Source organism: Mercenaria mercenaria, chromosome 10, assembly GCF_021730395.1.
Source record: "Mercenaria mercenaria strain notata chromosome 10, MADL_Memer_1, whole genome shotgun sequence".
NCBI lineage: Eukaryota > Metazoa > Mollusca > Bivalvia > Venerida > Veneridae > Mercenaria > Mercenaria mercenaria.
Genome location: NC_069370.1, coordinates 57,862,683 through 57,877,847, shown reverse-complemented (window position 1 = coordinate 57,877,847; position 15,165 = coordinate 57,862,683). Strand labels below are relative to the sequence as shown.

The 15,165-nt window shown below is 36.9% G+C and overlaps 1 protein-coding gene across 2 annotated transcripts; it reads left to right on the top strand.

The window, feature by feature from the left end:
• Window positions 1–6,124: 6,124 nt before the first annotated feature.
• Window positions 6,125–14,707, top strand: LOC123561456 (uncharacterized). 2 transcript variants are annotated; one of them, XM_045353831.2, is made up of 8 exons: window positions 6,125–6,341; window positions 6,724–7,319; window positions 7,735–7,974; window positions 8,593–8,816; window positions 9,242–9,348; window positions 10,019–10,110; window positions 10,367–10,495; window positions 11,755–14,707. In XM_045353831.2, the coding sequence occupies exons 2-8, from the start codon at window positions 6,764–6,766 to the stop codon at window positions 13,845–13,847; spliced, it is 3,441 nt and encodes a 1,146-aa protein (XP_045209766.2). In that variant the 5' UTR covers window positions 6,125–6,341; window positions 6,724–6,763; the 3' UTR covers window positions 13,848–14,707. The 2 variants fall into 2 exon arrangements, with proteins under 2 accessions (XP_045209766.2, XP_045209765.2); XM_045353830.2 differs by having other exon boundaries at window positions 6,626–7,319.
• Window positions 14,708–15,165: the final 458 nt, after the last annotated feature.

Here is a 15,165-nt window from a genome sequence, read left to right as displayed (position 1 = left end):
TTTTATTTTTGATGATATCTAGGTCAAGTTTGAAACTGGGTCACGTGCCGTCAAAAACTAGGTCAGTAGATCTAAAAATAGAAAAACCTTGTGACCTCTCTAGAGGCCATATATTTCACAAGATCTTCATGAATATTGGTCAGAATGTTTACCTTGATGATATCTAGGTCTGATTTGAAACTGGGTCACGTGTCATCAAAAACTAGGCCAGTAGTTCTAAAAATAGAAAAACCTTGTGACCTCTCTAGAGGCCATATATTTCACAAGATCTTCATGAAAATTGGTCAGAACGTGATATCTAGGCCAAGTTCGAAACTGGGTCACGTGCCATCAAAAACTAGGTCAGTAGGTCAAATAATAGAAAAACCTTGTGACCTCTCTAAAGGTCATATTTTTCATGGGATCTGTATGAAAGTTGGTCTGAATGTTCATCTTGATGATATCTAGGTCAGGTTCAAAACTGGATCGCGTGCGGTGAAAAACTAGGTCAGTAGGTCTAAAAATAGAAAAACCTTGTGACCTCTCTAGAGGCCATACTTGTGAATGGATCTTCATAAAAATTGGTCAGAATGTTCATCTTGATGATATCTAGGTCAGATTCGAAAGTGGGTCACGTGTCATCAAAAAGTAGGTCAGTAGGTCATATAATGAAAAAACTTTGTGACCTCTCTAGAGATTATATTTTTCATGGGATCTGTATGAAAGTTGGTCTGAATGTTTACCTTGATGATATATAGGTCAAGTTTGAAACTGGGTCAACTGCGATCAAAAACTAGGTCAGTAGGTCTTAAAATAGAAAAACCTTGTGACCTCTCTAGAGACCATACCCTTGAATGGATTTTCATGAAAATTGGTCAGAATGTTCACCTTGATGATATCTAGGTCAAGTTTGAAACTGGGTCACGTGCCATCAAAAACTAAGTCAGTTGGTCAAATAATAAAAAAACCTTGTGACCTCTCTAGAGGCCATACTTTTCATGGGATCTGTATGAAAGTTGGTCTGAATGTTCATCTTGATGATATCTAGTTCAAGTTTGAAACTGGGTCAACTGCGATCAAAAACTAGGTCAGTAGGTCTAAAATTAGAAAAATCTTTTGACCTTTCTAGAGGCCATATTTTTCAATGGATCTTCATGAAAATTGGTCATAATTTTTATCTTGATGATATCTACGTCAAGTTCAAAACTGGGTCACATGAGCTCAAAAACTAGGTCACTATGTCAAATAATAGAAAAACGACGTCATACTCAAAACTGGGTCATGCGGGAACAGGTGAGCGATTCAGGACCATCATGGTCCTCTTGTTATAGCTAATGTTTTCTATTGTTTTGATAAGCATTTTTAACTTTAAACGGAATAAAACTACTATTTTTCATTGGAAATACATCTGACTTTTGCTGTTTTGTGTATGAGAAGCTTACTGACAGTTATCCAAATTTATTAGAGGCTGGGTTTAAGTATTATCATTAATGAACAATAGTCCTGATAGGTAAAAATATCTTAATTATTATCACATTGTTGATTACTGTGAATTGTTTACAGATTTATTTTGCCTAGTTTTAAATGGTGTTTGTTGCTGATCATTAGCTGTTTCTGTAGAAAGTGTTATTTAAAAAAAACTATAGTTTAACTGCTAAAAGAGTTGATAATTTCTGTAGTTTAGTAAGTACCAGAAAACCTTAGTGACCTCCTGTATCATTAACATAATTATAGAAGTATAGAAGCTTCCTCAAAGGTTTAAATCGGCCATAGCCTAACATAATTGAAGGAAACTAGTATTTGACAGTTGCTTTCTACAGATTCGATATAATCAGAGAAGTGTATTTCAAATCACTTGAAGTTTCCTTAAAGACTTACATCAGCCATAGCTAACAATATCATCATCATAATCATCACCATCACCACTACTACCACCACCACCATCATCATCATCACCATTATTATTATTGTTATTGCTACACTTTGTCATTTTAATTATTTCAATGTAGAACAAAGAAGGATATACCAAAATTGTGAAATGTCAAGATATTAAGTAAAAATACTTTAAAACACATTGTCGTTTTTCATCTCTTGTTTCAATGACATTTTGCAAATCTTGTTAATCGTTACTGGCTGTTTAGCTCATGTACAATGTATCGCTCGTCGTGTTTTAGATGGACGCGCCACATGCGATCAATGTCGTGTCTTGCTGCCGACCGCGGTATCTTGTGTGGAGCGTGTTGTCGCATTGTCGTGCGTCGTGTTGTGTGTCAACCGTCGATGCACGTTATGTAATATGATGCATGACAATACTAAATGATGCACAGCACGAAGCACGACAATGCGATACGATGCTTGACAAATGTTAAGACGGGAGACAATGCGTCATGGCGACATCTATGTCGCGCATTGTGTCGCATTGCCGTATGACATTGTCATGCTTCTGGTCGCTTGCCTTGTAATGCATTGTGTGGCATGAGGCTTAACAATGCAACACAACGAGCGAAATTAGTGTCGTGATGTCGTCATGTCACATTGTTGCCCGTCATATTGTGTGTCGATTTTTGTGTCGCATTGCGTGCATTTTGCCGCTTGTCATTCGCATTGTCCCCGTGGTATCGCATGTCGTGTGTAGACACTCAACATGACGTGCGAAAGTGCGACACAACACTGGGCACAAGAAACGGCAGGCAATAATTTGACACGATATCGCGAAAAAAATATGCCAGTCGTGGTGTCGCATTGTCCCGCATCGTGTCTCATTGTTCTGCGATGTGTCGCGTGTTGTGTCATATTGTAGTGTGTCGTGTCACGATTTTTGCATTAACCTAAACACAAAGGACCAAACACCATATCAGCTAAGCAGGATCCTGTAGCCGTCTTATATTGTTGCCCCCTTTCGAAGAAGGAGGGGTATATTGTTTTTCAAATGTCGTTCGGTCCGTAGACCCATCGGTTTTCGTATGATAACTCAACACTTGGACCAAGGATCATGAAAGTTGAAAAGGAGGTTGGTCATGACTAGCAGATGACCCTTATTGATTTTGAGGTCAGTAAGTTAAAGGTCAAGGTCACATTGACCCGGAACAGTTATACAGTTTCCGGATAATAACTTGAGAACGCTTGGGCCTAGGATGACGGAAGTTGATAGGGAGGTTAGGCATGACCAGCAGATATCCCCTATTGATTTTTAGGTCAGTAAGCGAAAGGTCAAGGTCACATTGGCCCGGAACAGTTTAGCGGTTTCCGGACGATAACTTGAGAAGGCTTGGGCCTAGGATCACGAAACTTAATAGAGAGGTTAATTGATCATGACCAGTAGATGACCGCTTCTATTATTTTGAGGTCAATAGGTCAGAGGTCAATGTCACAGTGACCTGGAACAGTTAATCCGTTTCCAGACGGTAACTTGAGAACGCTTTGACCTAGCTAGGATCACGAAACTTGTTAGGGAGGTTGATCATGACCAGTAGATGACCACTGTTGATTTTGAGGTCACTGACCCGGAACAGTTAAACAGTTTCCGAACGATAACTTGAGAATGCTTGGGCTTAGGATCACGAATCTTAATGGAGAGGTTGATCATGACCAGCAGATGATCCCTATTGGTTTTAAGGTCAGTAAGTCAAAGGTCAAGGTCACATTTGGTACGGAGGTCACTTTTAAGTGGTAAATGACCTATAATTATTGATTTTATGTACCTAAAATCAGTACGTCAAACATCCAGTGCACGGTGGTCAAATAATTTCGGTTCCTTGTGCAGTTACTTGATGCATCAAGGGGGACAGGCATTTCGTGTTCTACGAGCTCTTGTTTAATTTGGTATTTGAAAATGCACAGAGCATTACACCATTTGTTTTCTAATCCCCGTATCGTACCGGTATTGCACAGTAGAAAAAATGATAATTTATTTACATATGGGCCTTGCTGGCATGTTCGGACCTTTTGTTTTGAAGCTAATTCCTGAAGCTGTTCAAAGTGTATGCAAATATGGCACTTTACTGCTCGAAATAAGGGCTAGGAGGGCTCTTGGTGAAATTGTAAAATTCGAGAGTATTTAGTTATTAGCCAGACTTATCTGTCCTTCTGTAAATAAAAGTCATGAAACTGGAAATAAACCTGTTAAATTGAAGATAATAGAGCTGGCGGATTCAGTGGTGGGCGCCCTTCGCCCTTCTTAATATCACGGAATGCGATATTCCTACATCTGTTTGAAATTTTCTGCTCGTTTTGCTAGCACATGCCCCTTGTAAGTATTAAAACGAAATTTAATTGCATGGCATATTTTCTTGTCACATTTCTCTTATACGTCTTCATTCGTTATAAATGATAGTGAAGATACGTTTTTTTGCCTGCTCCGTTTGCATATAACCAGCTTAGGTAACAGTCTATGCAACAAACAAATACTTCCGGCTCATGCAACATCATTTCATTCAGCGGGATGGACATTCTTGTGCAAATGAAAGCTAAAAACTTGAAAGCTTGCATGGCATCATTTTATATGATTTAACCATGGAATGAACAGAGAAAACACACAAAATCCTAGACCCGCCCCTGTAAGTGACAAGTATCAATCCCTTACTGGTTGCCATCGTGAGAAAGTACAAGATTGCCTGTTGCACGTCTGTAAATCTAAGTCATGTGATGAATTGGAAAGTGTATTTTAAAACAACTTTATATGGTGATAGAACCGTAAGGGGATTGTGCAAAACTGTTTGGTCCATTCATGTCAAGGTTACGATCCGGAGAAGCTTTAGAATGACATTTGACCCATAACTGTGACATTGACTTTAAAGAGAGGAGTATGGGATTTGCGACAGTCAACATCATTGAGGCTGAAAACCGGGGGTTATTATTCAACAATTCATTTTTCTGACGTCACAATTATTACGTAATTACGTTAGCTGGCATAGCGGCGAGCTGGAAAAGAAATCAGAAATCAGGCAAATATTTGATGGAATCGGCAAAGACGTACATAATAATCCTTGATAACGTGTTAGAATCGAAACAATATATATATATATATATGCGTGAATAAAATCATTGTTTTTCGTTTATATGCGTATCTATTATATAATTCCTTCGCATGTAAACTCCAATGATTTTATTCAACGACAAATCACTGTTTGGAATATATTATTTCTTAAATAACGGATACGTTTTTCTAACGCCTGTGACAATGACTTTAATGATCCTGGGTAAACTTTCTTTCAATTACCAAGGACAATATCCATCTGAAGTTTGGTTTTTCTATATTTTGCTTGGTTTCATTTTATGTTTCCAAAGCATCTCGTTTAAACGATGATTGTTGTAAAACTTTAACCTGAAACAGCTGCGCCCTCATATACTTTACCTTCAATAACTTCTTTACAAACAAATATAAAGTCACTTACCACTGAAAATGTGTCCACAGGTATGTCAAAAAGCAAACATATATGGCCATTTTGAACTGCAACTAACATTTTCATCGCCTAAAAGCAGCAAATAACAAAATACGTCCACTTGTGTTTTCTGTAAACAGCTCAGGGAACATATTTGTTTGAATGAATCAAAGGTTGTGATATTTAAAAAAAAACAGGTTTAAAAGTTTTCATTCAAACAAATTATTTCAAACCGGAATAAAAATCGGAATTAAGTTAATATACCACATTTACTCTAATATTTACATTTATATTTCCGTCCAAAAGTTTTGGTATTTCAAAAAAAAAAAAAAAAAAAAAAAAAAAAGCTGACCTTTTCATTAAAATTTGAACTGTATAGCGAAATATTTATTACATCTACACTATTTTTATAACAAAAATGAATATTACTGGACGGGGATCAAAATAATCTCTAAACCAAAGCTATATTTTGAAGAACATCCTACCATGATAAGATATAAAATTTAAACATAGCCTAACAGATGACTAATGAAAATTGTTAAATTATTATGTAGTTGACAATAATGATAGATATTCTGTAATTACAAACACTAAGGAAAATACTAAGTCTCAGTGTCTTGAAATGTTCCAGATAATCAGAAGGTGATTCTGATTGAAATCTTTATAGTTTTAGGATACATCTATACTGCCATATGATAGGCTATATTTTAGATTTACAGCAAAAGTTGCTTCAATATTATCCCATATTATTCATAAATTTATTTTGGTTTATAGATTATTTTGATCATGTGATTCCCCACAGTGTAAATAGGTACAATGTGTTTGAGAACATAGCACGAGAGCGTTGCCATAAAAAACTGTTACATAAACTTATCATAAGTATCCAGGAAGTTTACCAAAAACGAAATATCCGATAGGCATGCGCAGTGCAAAATCACACCCCGTTTATGGGTATTTACTACTTTCGGTATTGAAACACAGGTATGTTTAATTTTGTACTTTTTAAAAGTTTTAACTGAAAAATCAATTAATTTGATACGATTTATATAAACGCTTTTGTGAAGGATTTCCTGATTTAATATTGTTGGAATTAATAGTATTTAATGTCATTGTTATACAACCTGTATATTTATTATATCAGTGTATATAGCTCTACTTTCGATTTTGATGTAACAACAGAACTTTTTATACAATAAAATAACGATGCTTATATTTGTTTAATATAGATATTTGCGTTTCATTTTCTCCATTTGGATGTTTTACAGTTTACAGATCTGACGTATGTACTATTACTATGTTATTTCAAAGGCGGAAGTATTATAGTAACTGGGTATTTCCATTCTCTTGTTTACATTATTTAAAGCATGCCAGGTGTAAATGATTCAGTGACTTGATACTGTAACATGGAAACAGATTACGAGAGAAATTCGCCCGTCTCGAGGGCAGATTCCCCGGAGACAGTATTTAACAACGACTTTTCTGATGTCGAGGAAGAAAATGAAGTAGAAGATGGTATAAGAAATGCAATTAACGCTGAAGATGAGCATGATGCTATGTCTAATGGTGAAACAGATTCAAGTCAAATAAAACTGAGACACGTTTCATTAGAAGACGAAGTTGAAACGGATGGTACATATCATTCACTAAGTCTGTGTGATGGGGCCAAGGTAAATACATTGCCAGGTCGATCAGAAGATCTGACAAAGTCAGATACGAATTGTATGAAGGCTTCTAAGGAGACTGATATTGGATTAAAGATTAAACAAAGTGTACGTAGAAACGATGCATACGAAGACAGCCTTACTCATGGATGGGCATTGCATGAAGAGGATTTATTGTGTGTACCTCTAATATTAAACAAGACACGCGCTGCTGACGGACAGTCAATGTCAGTAGGAAGATACGCACCTGGGAAAAGGAAGAAAACCAGTGCAATGCAAATGCTGAAGAAACGATCAGGTGACAATTTTGCTTCAATCCGGTTAACTTTTGTATCGCAAATTATATCATTTAAAATACCCATAGCGCAATATTCAGTCTGTATCTTACAGATTATATCTCAGGTTAAATTTCTCAATAATTTCAAGTAGCATACAGTCTTGTGAATCAAATATTATCTTTCAAGTAAGATACGTATTTATTATAGCTCGTTTATGACGTTGAACTACCCTCGAATCCGTCTCCTAAAAACAGTCAAACCGGTATTGGTTTCATATGAGGTGTGGCCGTAACCCCATTGGAGCTTGAACCTAGGACCCTCGGGTTGAGCGGTCGATACTTAAACAACTAGACACCCTCTCCACAGCATCTAATTTGTTTATTTTTATTTTTTATTTTTATTTAAGCACCGTTTATTCGTTATCTTTTTTTTCAGGAAAAGGATCCTACCGAGTGATATATACTTCACCACTGACTAAGATTGCGAACATTGCCAAGACACTAGGATATGACTTACCAACATTTTTGGAAACTTCTGAATTTATGGGAGGACCGTCCTTACAACTACCGTGTATGCAGTGTTATGAGAAGTATGGCGGGAAAGGTGGTGCCGGTTTGGACTCTATGATGGGTGCACTAAGTGGAGAGGGCAGCAGTAGCAACGGCAAATGTTTGAGTAAATACTATGTTTGTCTGTCAATACCTCTCAGTATGAGTCTGTGTAAACCTAATTCTGTAAACTAAATTTATTTTGATTTAATTATAACTTGCCTTAAAAGTATTTTGCTATTCGGGTTCTTTGCGGTTAAGGTCGCTGACTCCGAAGAACTTGTCGAAACATCTCTTGGGGTGAAGAATTCCTAATTTGAAGAAAACATCCAGCTGACTTACAGAAGGTGGTTCTACATAGGTTCCTTCCCTTGCCTGAGACAATGCTCGAAGGGGCACCTGGGGTCTTCCTCCACCATTTAAAGCTGGTAAGTTCCCATATAACCAAAATTGTGTTCGTGTGACTCTAAACCTAGTAACAGCAACTATTTGAGCCGTGCCATGAGAAAACCAACATAATGGCTTTGCGACCAGCATGGATCCAGACCAGCCTGCCCATCCGCGCAGTCTGGTCAGGATCCATGCGGTTCGCTAACAGTTTCTCTAATTGCAATAGACTTTGAAAGCGAACAGTATGGATCCTGACCAAACTGCGCGGGCTGGTCTGGATCCATGCTGGTCGCAAAGCCACTATGTTGGTTTTTCTCATGGCACGGCTCATTTATACAAACTATTTCTTATCAAGCATGTGGAGGCCAGGTTCAAACGATGGCATCGTTTGGAAGGATGATACGTCAGATGCGAGATGTTATAGAAAAGAAAGGTTTAGTTCCTCATGATGTGTACCCGGACGGTAATTGCCTGTTTGCTGCAGTAGTTGATCAACTACGTATCCGTGGAGACTTCAGTTTCACAACACACACATTGAGACAGTCAGCTGTGAAATACCTCAAGGAAAATCCAACCACAGTTTGTATAAGAATTTATAGTTCTTCCCTGATTTTGACTTTATAAAACTTGCCCATACATAAACAAAGACGTTCGTACATATACAACATTGTACAGTACTATTAACACAGTTGTAGGACAAGAGTCTTTTTCGGACCATTCCATGTAATTTGACAGCTTCTTTATTTGTACGTAAATGTCAGCCTCAGTTCCTTAAAATCAGCAATGCATATTGAGTACTTATAATAATTATCAAATAAATGTCCACTGAAAAGTGTTTTAAGTGACAAAAACCCTTAGTTTCAGGTTACCTAAACATCCATGTCGTATATTTCGTAGGTGACAGGCTTGAAGGCGTAAAATGCTTACATGAGAACAAAATGAAGAAGATACTTTATAGGTTACATTTAGATTAATACAATTTTTGTTTACTCTTTCGTTATCAGAATGATGGGACACCTTTAGAAATGTTCCTCACAGACGATGAAACCTGGGAGACATACCTTTCCCGTATGAGTGATGATGGTGAATGGGGTGATCACATGATTCTAGGGTAACCTCGAGCCATTTTTGTATAACATGCCATATTCAACGGTCCTTCTACATACCTCACTGAATTAAGTTTTACATGTGCACAAATGGAGAAAAATATGAAATATTTGTGTATTTGTGAAGTTTTAAGGGTTAAAACAGGGGAACAAATATGTTTCATCTAACCTATTTGGTCATTTAATATAATTCACACTTTTCTTAAAATAAAAAAAAATAATTGTTTATTAGAGTTTATTTGTCTGGCCCGTCTCGACGGGTCGGTATTACGATAGGATTTTTGTTAAAAAACAACGAAAAAGACCGAAGTTTCCTAATCCCTTCGAGGATTTTTAACATTGCTTTAAGTGCGAGCAACTGCAAATGCAATAAGCTGAGAACGAGCTATTGCAATGTTTAAACTAAAAGAAACTCTTTCTATATGAAAGTTGTTTTTTTTTTCGCGTAACTGGTCGACGGTGTACTAATGTATGTATTTCAAAAATAATTCAGTCTCATTTATGCTGAACATTAGCATAAAAAATGGGCCTTGACTAGCTTTAACACAAAGCTAACCTCTTTATAGTTTCTTGTACTGATGCAGTATTGTGCCCCTGTCGGAATATATAATAAATTATACATTTGGATTCGTTATAAATTGTTATTTACTTTTTTATTTTTATCATTTTTTCCAGAGCTCTGGCTAATGTGATTAACATGCCTATTGTTATATACGGAGGAACGACCGGCCAGAATGAAACGATCTTGTATCCTAGAGCTCTGACAAGTAATTACATCCTGATCTTTTACTTCTTCTAATTGTCTTCTTTATTTAATGCTTCCTTAGGATGTTTCTGTTGAATGTATATTATTTAATGTTCTGTTGGATTTACTTATATCAATTTAATGTTCTAATTTGCCCTGCTTTATGTAATATGGATCTAATATTTGGTTTAATCGTATGTTTATTACTCCTTTTAATAATTGCTCAAATATAAATAATGGTTACTGGTATCTTACTTGATATTTTCTGTAATATGTAGATGAAAACGGCCTTTCCGAGAAGGATGATCAAGTATTAGATGATGACATTGTTGTATACCTAGGACATGTTAGTGAATCACATTACCTGAGTCTTAGACCAAAACATTGGAGACAAACTCTTCAGAAAGGTACGGAAATCCTGTGTTAGCTACTTGTCTAATTTCAATAACGTAAAACAACATAAGAACGAATCCATTCAAGTATAGTTTAGGCTTTGATGTCTTTACAAATTATTTTATTTGGAATAGGCTGTTGTCTGTATTTCTTTCATTGTCGAAAAATTTGACAGGTTTTTTGTTTTGATGAAATGACTTAGAGAAAGCAAATTTCATCGCGATTTCTTATAAACAATGTAACCTATACCGACGCCCTGTGTATAATCAGCAACTGCAACTTGATTATCATTTCATACGCCCGTTTTGGATTACTGTGATGGCGCGTGCATCTGCCTGTCAGTCTGTCCGACATATTTCGTGTCCGAAGCAGTTACTTAAAAACTACTGAAGTTAATAACGTTGAATTTTGCATAAAGTTAGGTTGCGATGAGACGGTATGCAGAGCTCAAAAAACTGAATCCGCAGGTCAAAGGTTGAGGTCACAGATCGTGGTCAAAAGTAAGATCTGACGGCCTATTTCGTGTACCTAGTATACCTTAAGAAGAGCACCGCAATGCGGAGCAATATACGCCCGAAGGTATGACCTTCGATCTCTAAGTGTGACCGAAGGGTTTTATCAGATGATGGGAGCAAAATAAAAGAACTTTACTGTTGAAGCCCAAAGGACAGGAACTACAAAGGGAAGAAATTCCTAAAAAGTCCACAGAAAAAAATCTAAGTCCACAAAAAAATCCTTACTAGGTACAAATATGTCAAAATACACCAAAAATTGGAGGTACAATCCATGTTGTACCACAGAAAAGTGGTCTCGCCTTTTCCCTACAGCCAATAATAAAAACGTTACAAAATAATAGTAACATAAAAGGGAAGTAATTCAAAAAAAAATATTGTAAGTGAACAAAAAAGGGATCTGCCAAATAAAAACAAGAGCACCACAATGCAGAGCAATATACACACGAAAAAACGTCACATGACTTTTGACCGCTAAGTGTGACCTTGACCTTGAAGCGAATCATCCGAAACATGCACTGATGAGGTGAACATTTGTGTCAAGTTTCTTTGAAATCCTTCAAGCAGTTTAAGAGTTACAGAGCGGATACGAAAACTTAAAAAACCTTCAGATATTGAGTACAAACTTGATATATAGGTAGGTGGAGACAAGACGATGTGTAGAGACTATGAATTAAAACTTCGACCGTATATTGGCATATATTGCAGAGCTCTTTTTATTCAAAGCAAATTCATAACTGTATTTCATTAATTCTGTTTAGGTTTACATCAAAGAAAAACGTCTGTGGAATCAACATCTGCAGAAAAAAGATGGACAAAATGCCCAGTGCTGCATATCGACTTTATTCTGAGACAGGTATTTCGGATGGACTTAATTAAACATTCCGGGCCAGAGGCTCTAGACGTTCTAATTCCAAGTCGTATGGAAACACCTGATTGTAACTTTGAAATGTTTGGTTCACTAATATGTAAAATGGTTCCATGTAAAGTGAAACTTGACAGCTTTGGACCTGACATAAGCATGTATTTTCCATGTGTCAAAGAGGAAGAGAACATTGATGGCTTTTTACAAAATTCCGCTTACTCCGTTTTCAACACCCCTTATGATACAAACATTGTTTCAAAAACGACCTCTGCAAAGACAGCAGATCTCATTGCCGATGACACAGCTGTTGTGGGGCATTTAAAGCTTATCCCGAAAAGTCCGAAAATATGGAAAGGGCAAACGATTTCGCCGAAAGAAAACACCACATACTTAAACGCGTTTGAAGTTGACTTCAGTTGGTCTGAGGATTTGTTTCCTTCAAAGCTGTCAAAAGACTCCCCCGCCATGTATCTTATGCTTGCTTTCAAATGTTCTTGGCCAGATTGTGCAAAACACTGGTCACATCGTTACAGAGAAAGCGGTTTTCCAGATGAACATACAATACAGACGGTTGTAAAAAGCGGATGTCACGTCATTCCGTTGACGCCAGATTTCAGAATGTCGGACATTCTTGATGATCCTATCCATTTCATGACATCTGTAGATGATCATACTTGGTGCTATTCATTCGCTGCTGCAGAAAAAGAGATATGTCGATTCCTTTCAACAGAACAAAGACAGTCTTTTCTCGTCTTCAAGGCTTTGGTTGATGTTACACTGAAAGACATTCCACTTCCGCCTTCCGTTGTGAAGAGTATTTTCTTTTACGCTTGTGAGAATATCGAGAAGCAATACTGGAAGTCGAAACCCGGCGAATGCCTACTAATAATTCTGAAGAAGTTTGCAGAATGCTTAAAGAACCGCCATGTTCAACATTACTTCATGCGGGAGAAGAACTTGCTTGATTTCATTCCCGAGAAGGCCATTGACGAATGTTTTGAGAGACTTAACAACGCAAGACTCCAACCCGTGGTAACTCTGTACTTCCTACTGGACCAACTCAACATTATGTCGTCGGAAATAGGTTGCTTTGTGGAAGAAATCATTGAAAGCATAAAAGTGGATGCACAGACAACCACTGGAGTAAGCATTGCAAGCGAGTCTTTGCTTCCAGCGTGTATTGAATTTATGAAAGATTTGATATTCCAAGAGGATTTTCAAGCTGCTATGTTGGTCTTCCAGGATATTTTAGAAGAAAGGGGAAACAGTTTAGAAACAAACGGAATCGATTTGATGAAAAAAGATATGTGGGATTTGCACATAGGCTTTAAGTGGTGCTTTGCCTTGTATGTGGATATAAAGCAGAAGACAACTTTAACAGCACAGGTCTGTGAGGGATATAGCACCGTTCATATAACGGAAGTTTTTGGTCCTAGCTGCATTGTCGAGTTGCCTGATACGCTGGTGCCCGAATGCTTTAGTATTGATAGTGGCGATTTACTGTTTGTCGATACCACATTAGAAATATTGTTACAAACTGTGAGCGGGAGAATGTTTATCAAGTGCATGAAGTTTTACTTGAAGAGATATGGAGAATTAGCAGGAGATTCTCTCATTATACCGACATCTTCAGTTACTGCGAGCAATGCAGTGACTGGTAAAAAAACGAGCATGATGGTAGAAATGGTTTCTATGATAACATCATCGGCTTCATTACTTTATGAATTACAAAACATATATGTGAGATTGTTTAATTTCTGTGATAAGTCTAACATGGTTGAAGAGTTTCGAGAAATGATGCCATTGTATTCATTAATCGCGAAAAGTTTGGGTACGCAATTACCTTTGGCAAACCTTGCGTACATGTGGGAAAGTCTCGGTGAAGGCAAAAAAGCAGAAACTATACGCCGCAAAGCGGGTGTCGGACAGAGAAGTAGTACATTCAAGAAAATAGCCGGTTCACTTTTAACAAACCTTGATCTGGACTAAATATGATTGTCTGTTCCTAGCATAGAAACAAACTTGCAAACTTTACAAAAATACAGTAAGCCGAGAACAAATATAAACAAACACCATGAAAACACAGAAGGAATGGAGAAGCTTTAGTACACCTTTTACAATCAGGGTTAGTAAATGGGTCACATTTGTCAAGGCAGTTTTAAAACTAAAGTGACGTAAATAATGAAAAGTAGATTAATAACCATATGCCTTGTTTCGTTCTAGATCAAATGCAGTAACTGTTCTTATAATGGGGAAGTTGGCAGTTATTGCGGAGAACAGGTTTGCACTGGTACAGAATCCAGGAACACTGGTTAGGTTAACTACCCGCCGTTACATAACTGAAATACTGTTGAAAAAGCGGCGTTAAACCCAAAACAAAGTTTAACAAACAAATGATACTGAAAGTGAATTTTCTTAAATGATTAATGCTTGGTATGTACAGTTATTTAAAGTTGTCTGTTTTGTTTTTACTGAATTCTATTTAGCCTTTAGCCTGCTGATGGCAAGTAATTTTTCCTTTTGCGACCAGTGCAGACCAAGATCATCCTGCACATCTGTGTAGACTGATCATTGTCTGCACTGTTCGCTATTCAGTTATTAAATTTTAAATAAAAAGTGGTACTGCCCAAATTGAATGATGGACCAGGCCATTTTAGAAATTTAGCAGGGTAAATGTTAACAAGGAGGACACTGTAGGACACTGTAGTAAAACGTAAGAAAGAATCATGTAATGTATGTGTTAATGTACAAGAATTTTATATAAATTTGAGATATGAATCGAGAACTTTTGAGAAACAGAGTAAGACTTTGTGTTGTTAAATAACAGAAATTAAAGTACAAAATTGTGATGGTATTTGTTTTTAGCTAATTGGAACCAGCCTAAAGTACAAAGGTTTTCATACGACATCTCCCCCATATTAAAATCACTGATCCGGTTGTATAAAATTATTTTTCAAAATTGTTTCCTTGGGGACACTTTACCACGAATATCAAAATTCTGATAGTTTAGTAAAAATGGCCGTATCCCTGAATGTATACTGCGGAAGTTAAAACAATTTTCTCGTCAGAAACTGCTGGCCCGTTTTTAAAATAAAACATGGCTGACTGGAACTTTTCACTTCTCCCTATATATGTGTATAGTTGAAACGTTTTTAAAAAGTCTCCTCGTCAGAATCTGCTGCTCCTATTTTAGAGTAATCTTAGACGATCCTTGAGCATTCCACTACTAAGATTGTTCAGCCTACCTTAAAGGTGGATAATCATATTTTGGCCATGTAACGGATTTGTTCGAAACTTTAGCATCTGA